At 35.8% G+C, this 7,500-nt stretch overlaps 1 protein-coding gene across 19 annotated transcripts in view; it reads right to left on the reverse strand.

Moving 5' to 3' along the window:
* The window catches only part of tou (bromodomain adjacent to zinc finger domain 2B toutatis), a 413,452-nt gene that overhangs the window by 1,149 nt on the left and 404,803 nt on the right, over nt 1-7,500 (reverse strand). For 17 of the 19 annotated variants that reach the window (XM_070115190.1, XM_070115173.1, XM_070115185.1 and 14 more), the window contains 8 exons: nt 7,498-7,500; nt 7,023-7,191; nt 6,561-6,730; nt 6,156-6,277; nt 5,759-5,906; nt 5,338-5,544; nt 3,640-3,812; nt 1-3,329 (listed from right to left, as the gene is read on the reverse strand). The exon at nt 1-3,329 is cut by the window's left edge and continues 1,149 nt beyond it; the exon at nt 7,498-7,500 is cut by the window's right edge and continues 204 nt beyond it. In XM_070115190.1, coding sequence (XP_069971291.1) covers nt 3,176-3,329; nt 3,640-3,812; nt 5,338-5,544; nt 5,759-5,906; nt 6,156-6,277; nt 6,561-6,730; nt 7,023-7,191; nt 7,498-7,500 — 1,146 coding nt within the window. In that variant the 3' untranslated portion in view covers nt 1-3,175. The remainder of the gene's footprint in view (nt 3,330-3,639; nt 3,813-5,337; nt 5,545-5,758; nt 5,907-6,155; nt 6,278-6,560; nt 6,731-7,022; nt 7,192-7,497) is intronic. The other 2 variants (XM_070115192.1, XM_070115175.1) reach the window with 1 other exon arrangement.

Raw genomic sequence — 7,500 nt, forward strand, 5'->3', positions numbered from 1 at the left:
GAGGGAAGATATGAGGAGCCTATATTTTTTAGTCACCACTCGGCTATCACAACTATATTATCAGTGACCAGAGAAATAAATACTGGAAAAAAATAAATACATAAATAAAGATCTATGGCCACCAAAATGCCCCATTGGCCTTTCAAATTACTGTAGAAATTATGTTTATATTTCAAGCAGTTAAAAAAAAATACACATACATTTAACACCACCTTTATTACCCTCCTCCTATAGTCTGCCATAATATCCAAACTTACATAAATTCACAGCAGGTCTATTAAGAAAAAAAGAAAAAAATATAATATGCTGAATATTTTTTTTCCATTTTCTTCTTTCATCTCAGGTAATGACTAAAAAATTGGCCTGTACACTTAATACATATTTTACAGAGCTGCTGACGGTCAAGGCTGGATTGAAGGTCCCAGGCTTGCATCATGAAAATAACATCTTATCCATAAAGTATCTAAAAATATTATTCTAATTACACAGAAGACTATATTTTTTCTTGTATTTCCAGATTCACTGCATAGCCTCTACTCTACATGTAAATAAATATTAATCTCTACATTGGCTACTACACAGCACATATGTACATATTATCCCTGCCAAATCATACCCATGAGAAACTAGGGAAAGGGCCTTTTTGCACCAGTGACTTAAGGGTCATTTTCACGCACCAGCCAAGACGACCCTTGAGGTTGAAGATGGCGATGTTCACAGCACTTCCAAATGCTTATCAATGGTGTGCGGCAAGATCGCGCAGAGTTTGGAAATTCAAATCATGCCAGTACCAAAATAATACAAACTTTGGTGATTTGCAAATAAAAGACATTGAATCATTCCCATTTCTCGCCTACAATGATTTGTGTACACAGTTTCTTTATATCATACAAAAGGTGAAGAGTCAAAGACTACCATATAAAGACATTAGTTCTCATTGTGAAGCACTCCATCCTAATATACTTTGGCCATTTGCAAAACGTCATAAAATCATTACTATATCGTTTTAACATAATAATGCACCAAAGGGCTATGATTGGACACGGATGTAGGAAGATTCGTGCTAAAATGCCAAGTAACAACACTAGCTTCCAGTTTGGCCATTTACTCAAAATAATTTGGGCTGAATGTCTTTCTCCAAACTCAATATTCACAAAGAATTCGGCCCCAGGAGTCTTAAAATAAGGCAGATGGTGCTCATTTGGGCTCCGTGTTTTTTTGTTTTTTTTTCTTTTTCGTCTTCTTTTATTTCTTTTTTTTGTATGTCTTACTAATGTGATTTATAATCTATAAAGTAGCTGGACTGGACCTGGATAACTTGTGTTTAGCAATTATATTCAGAGTTGCCTAAGTTATTCACTTTTTTTCTGAATAACATGATAAGGAAGTCTTACCTGCTGTATTGTGCACTTTCTGAATGACCATGTTTCTTTTTGGAAGTTAAAAATCCCTGAATGATACTAACCTATATGCCAAAAATAAAGGCCATCCATTATCAATACATTTATCATTATGATTTTTCTGCACAGATCTTAACATTAGAAACTTTCAAATATGGCTCTTTTGGTGCAGTTATTAAATGGCAAGCACATACTGTATAAAACTGTCTTTGGTTAGATTAAGCTTTATTTGTAGAGAGAAAAAAAAAATAATAATAATTATAATAACAATAATAATTTTTAAAAATCTTTAAAAATGCCGTTGTAAAGGAATGGCATGTCGTCGTAAGCACCAAAGGATTTATTTAATCTATAACGGAATCATTTCCACTTTACATGAATTGTATTACTACTTCCCTCACTCATTCAGCCAAGACTTGCAAAAAGGCTACATAATACAAGTGACAGTGCCTCGGAACTGATGCACAGGAGCATACAGGAGCATTTTTTGGCCCTTGTTAAATTCACCATCTGTTTCCTTTGCTCTTTTTTCTTTTCTTTTCATCTCCTTTTGGTATGTGTGTGTGTTTTAAGTGATTTTTTTTTCTTCTGAGGTATTCTGTAAGTTACAAAACAAATCCCACTGAAGCACTAACTCTTTTTGTTTGTTTTTGTTTTTCACAGTGGACAAAGACACATTTCAACATAATGTAACATTCACAGACACCATTGTACGCTAGACAAACCTTTTTGTCTAAGTCGACTGCACTGCTGCTAACAAAGGCCACTTATCATCCAAATAAACAGAAATAATTAAATTAGAACAAAAGAACACAGTATTTTCCTTCCCTGTTCACAAATTCCTACTTCTGTCACCATATAATTCTATCCATTGATGTGATGAAATTCATTGAAACAAAATGATTCCACATTCCTTGGTAATTGCCTCCAAACAGAAGCTTTCTTATAGAGAACCAATTTTCTGTACATGTTTTAAACTATTAGCATTAACATCTTACATATTCATTGGAAGGTTTATGTAAAATGCTTGATCACTTATGCACTTCTTTAATGCCATATATAAAATCTCTACCAGACCTTAGTAGTAAAAACTGTACTTCAATACACTGCAGAAGCATATAGCTGCTCTATATTGGAAAAATTGTCCATAATTATGAGTTTTTAAAAAGTCTGTATATCTACACCGCCATAAACACCTCAAGACATATATATATCTACTCAATTCTTTTTTAATATTTTGTTCATGCATTCTCACTCAAAACACTTGGGTCTTTGGAATAGGAAAAATATAGAGCCTATACCCGACTCTCACTCGCCCTGAAAAACGCACGGGAACTTTGGGCCGTGTCCGAAGTCTGCTCTCCAGATTCTCGTTAAGTCACTCGCAGTTCGCACTCCCACTTCTGAAGACAAACTGGTCCCTTCACTATTGTTTTGTTTTTTTATTTCTGTGGACACGCCTTCTCGAATGTTCATCGTCTCTAACCTAACCATTTCGAGTTTAGTTTGAAACGTGTGAATGAAACAGCGGAACAGCTTTATCACTTCCAATCATCTTTTATTCATTATCAGGTCCCTCATCTGAAGAATGTGATAAGCTTGCCACTCAACATAACGCAGCTTCAGGAACATCTTGAAACAAATTCTCTCTTTCTCTCTCGGAACTACGTCCCCTTTTAAAATTCTCAGAAAAAAGAAAAAGGACGATACTTATATAAATTCTTAAAAATTCAAAAAAATAAATAAAAAGATTAATAAATAAATAAAAAAAGGAATTAAGTTGGGGGGAAGTGCTCATTCCACTTGGTTTCAAAGAATGAACGGAGATTATGGCCTGCTTTGCCCACCGGAGAATCGTCTTCATTAAACGTTTCGCAATTGTTGAACATTAGCCGCAAGTCTTCACAATAATCCTCACGTGACTTGTAACTGTAAAAAGAAAAAATAGGTGGGATTACTAATGAGAATTTTGTCATTTAAAAGCTTCTGTAATGAAATGAATAGCAACAGTTATCAAATCTGAGTTTTTATCATTCAACATTTTATTTGATTTCCTTTTCTCTTTTAAGAATAATAAAAGAAAACAACAAATTCAAAATAAAACTCAACTGTCTCTGATATCAAAAGCTAATATGTATCCATTAGAATCAAAGAACAGATACGAACACTTCAATCTCTTCATGCATAAAAGTCAGCAAACACCATACTGACAGCAATCCGCAAAGCCCTGCTGACTTACAGATTATCCTCCAATTTCTTTTTGATGACGGAGAGGTCCATGGGTTTCTTGATGATCTTCTTATATGTGGGAAACTGTCTGGTGTTGACGGGAAGGAGGAAGGGCCAGGCGTCCTCATGTCCTTCCAGCTCTTGAACTATGCTTTTGCATGCCTGTAAGTCTCTCTGTTCCTTCTGCAATGGAAGGAAATCAAAACAATAAATTCTACTTTTCTCCATGTCATACTGTAGTATGAAATATATTTTTTTTAATTAAGAAAGATTATATCAACTCTTTAATACAAAATTAGTTCACTGCCAGTTTTTAATTCCACAGTTAATGGGTCAAAAGAATAACTTCCATATACCTGCTAACCAGTCACACATGTTGCATCATGAGCCAACATGGTATTTCATGCAACTTTTGAGGGAGAATTGCAAATTCCACTCACTGTTATTCAGCACATCCATGGATGCATTGTGAGTCACTTATAATCATTAGGTTTTCAAAAATCAAGTCACTAATACAAAGTAGTTCCCTGTTGACTCTGTGAACTGTATTAGTTATGGAAAATTAGTGTCCAATTTATATGGTTAATACTCTGAAAATATGTGAAGTAATTCATAACTGTTAAGCACAAGGTGTGATTCATGCAAGAATCCAGTCCAAGATGCTATTTCTTTATCTCATTTTTACTTCTAGTTTTTTACTGCCTTGGAAATCCAAATGATCAAAGGTGACTCACAATGCATCCATGGATGTGCTGAATAACAGTGAGTGGAATTTGCAATTCTCCCTCAAAAGTTGCATGAAATACCATGTTGGCTCATGATGCAACATGTGTGACTGGTTAGCAGGTATATGGAAGTTATTCTTTTGACCCATTAACTATGGAATTAAAAACTGGCAGTGAACTAATCTGCATTTGAGAATTGACCAAGTCTTTCCTATTTCTGGTTTGAACCTTCAATGGCAGTTTATCAATTTCCTTTATTTTTTCTCAATTTGCTGATCAATTATTATCTTATATACTTTTCTGTTTTAGAGTAAATATCTCCTCCACAGTACAAAAAGTGAGAAAAAGAATAATCTATGCATGTTGATCATATCTATTTTTTTCTGTGGTGATTAGCCCTTCGGACCATTTGGTGTCAAGGGTCCAGGGTGCACTCGGACTGAAAATATGAAATTCACATTTTCTGTATAAGTTCCTCCATAGCATTATACAAGAGGACATATAAATATTAAAAAGACCAAGAAATTATACATAAATGTTTATTTTGAAAACTATACTAGCTTACATGTAATATATATATACACACACACATACATTTTGGAGTTCTTAGTGTTAGTGGAATAGCTTCTATGCATTTAAATCCAGTATCGCCTACAAAACCATGAATGCCAATGAGAATAGTAGCAATATCTGATTTCATGGGCATGAAGCCAGTTAAGTATCATGAAAGCCTTAACAACTGTGACATACATAAAATAAAAACATTATTCTAGGCCATTTCTTTTGGTTTTATTACAAGGCATTAAAGAAAGTGGCTAGTCCTACTGACCACCTAACATCAAGAGTTAAAAATAGTTTACAATCACAGGCCAGATTATGTTCAAGAACAAAGAGAGCATCTTGTTTGCATTAGAAACATGAGTATTAGATTACACAATATAACCCATGCAATGCATCTAGCTTTGTCTAGCCTTTGTCCGTACCTTCTTGTTGGCTCTCTCCTTTTTGCTCGACGAGACTGGGGTTGAGGGCTGAGCCTCGTCAATGCCGTCTTGTGAAACATCCAAGGGAGTAGTACTGTTGTTGGCCGCTCCCTGGGTGTTGCTCTCACTCACTTTCTTCGCACGGCCTCTTCGCCCTCGAGGACTCTTGCTGGTGCAGGCTGGACACACCCACTTGTTGCGAGGTACCTGTTCGACAACCAGAGGGTTAGCTGCTCTTGTGCTAAGAGAAGTATTTATTGGAATATCAAACTCAATGTCAATTTACATTTTGTAAAAACTTTTTTTCCCCATTATAAAAGCATGCAAAGGATGCAAGTAAGCTTTCAAGTCAAAAGTCAGTTGAGATGAAACCTAACCATCCTCCTCTGACCAACTTCACGACAGGCCAAAGGACACGTACCTTAGAAAGGTTAGGAGTGATACAGGTGGTGTGATAAGCTCTTGGACAGACCGAGCAGTGGACAAGCGTCCGGCCTTCTGTCCCGCCACACACCAGGCAGTGCCGTTGCGAACTATCACTAAATTTGTTGACGCATTCATAACAGTACCTGCAGGAAAGAATCATAAGCACATACACACACTGAGGTACAGACACACGTCCTAGTCTCATTTTATCTTGTTTCAAAAAATACTGAGAGCTGAAAATAATTTCAGGTTTCTAAGATACCTTTAATATGTAATTCAATGCTTATATTTCTTTAATAACAAAAATGAATAAAAACATTAGAAAAAAAAAAAATGATAATAAATCCATTCACAACTTAGGGAGCTCAGACAAATGGACGCAGTTTACGCACCAGTCACCCTCAGGAATGTTATTCATTGGTGGCTTAAAGCAGTGTGTGTGGTAGCCCTTGTCGCAGCCGTCACAGAGCAGCAGCTTCTCCTCATGATCTCCGCTGTGGCAGAACTGGCAGTACTAAACGAGGAAAAATGAAAAGTACAATGTAATTGGTAATTACTGGTAAACAATTGGTGATTACAGGTAAAACTGTCTTAATCACAGGTAAACATCTGTTAATTACATGTAATTATAATGTAATCATAAGTGAACATTACACAAATTTTGCTTTCCTTGTAAATATAAAAACACAGGGACTGTACTGCTATCAAGGAGAGAATGAAAATACAAAGCCAAATGCCCCATCACTATTTCTACAAATTAATAAGATCAACCCATAACCTAATCTGCAAACACTTACTGCTTTCATTATGCTTTTGTCCCAAGCAACAGCTGTCTCCAACATATAGGTGCACATCGCTAGTTGCGCAGCTGTTTCAGACTTGGCCACTGCCTCTCGCCACACCTGCAGGCCCTTTGGAGACTCCTTTGACTCTGACGTGGTTTCATTCTTTGGGTTCACTGGTATTCCTGAATATTTTACAAAGGTTTAGGATAAATAGACAGAAAGGATATAGGTAAATTATCTTCCAAGTGTAACCGGTATTTTGTGTTGAAAGTGATTTTTACTAATGCTTTCATAAATACTAGTTTCATTCATGCATATACTTCCATATCAACTTTACGCTAAAAATTTGAACATTCAAAACTAACTGCAGGACTTGTAATTCTTGGGTTCCACGAACAAATTAAAAATTCACAATTGCATATGCCCCAATAAAAAAATAAAAGTAAATTCATCAACAGCCAACAGTCCACATACCTAGAGGTGGCTTGAGGTATCTTCTTTCAATGCCCTCCTCGAGCGCCAGGAGTCTCTCTCGTCCTACGTGAATGGGGTTCAGACGCGCGTCACTTTCATCGACCGGGGAGAGGCAAGATGCACGGAATTCACCCATGTGCTTCTCTCCATTTTCACCCAGACGCCAACTCTGAAATGTTTAAGAAGTGTTGACAAAGACCCAAAAACGTCTGGTAACTGTATTACAAAATTTTCTGCATATAAACAAAAATTTGATTATTCAAGGGAAAACCTTATCCTCTTTTGTAAAAAAGAAGTAAAGGATGAATAATATGAGAAAGAAAAAAAGAAGGAAAAATGCTACCAAGAAAAATTATAAATAGAAGTAATACTAACATGAGAAAAAGAAACAAGAAAGAAAGAGATTGTAAAAACAAAACCAATAAATAGAAAGGGGGGGCAGAGGGAATACGTAAAAAAAAAAATTTGCACACACCGA

This window comes from Penaeus vannamei, chromosome 37 (genome assembly GCF_042767895.1).
Source record: "Penaeus vannamei isolate JL-2024 chromosome 37, ASM4276789v1, whole genome shotgun sequence".
NCBI lineage: Eukaryota > Metazoa > Arthropoda > Malacostraca > Decapoda > Penaeidae > Penaeus > Penaeus vannamei.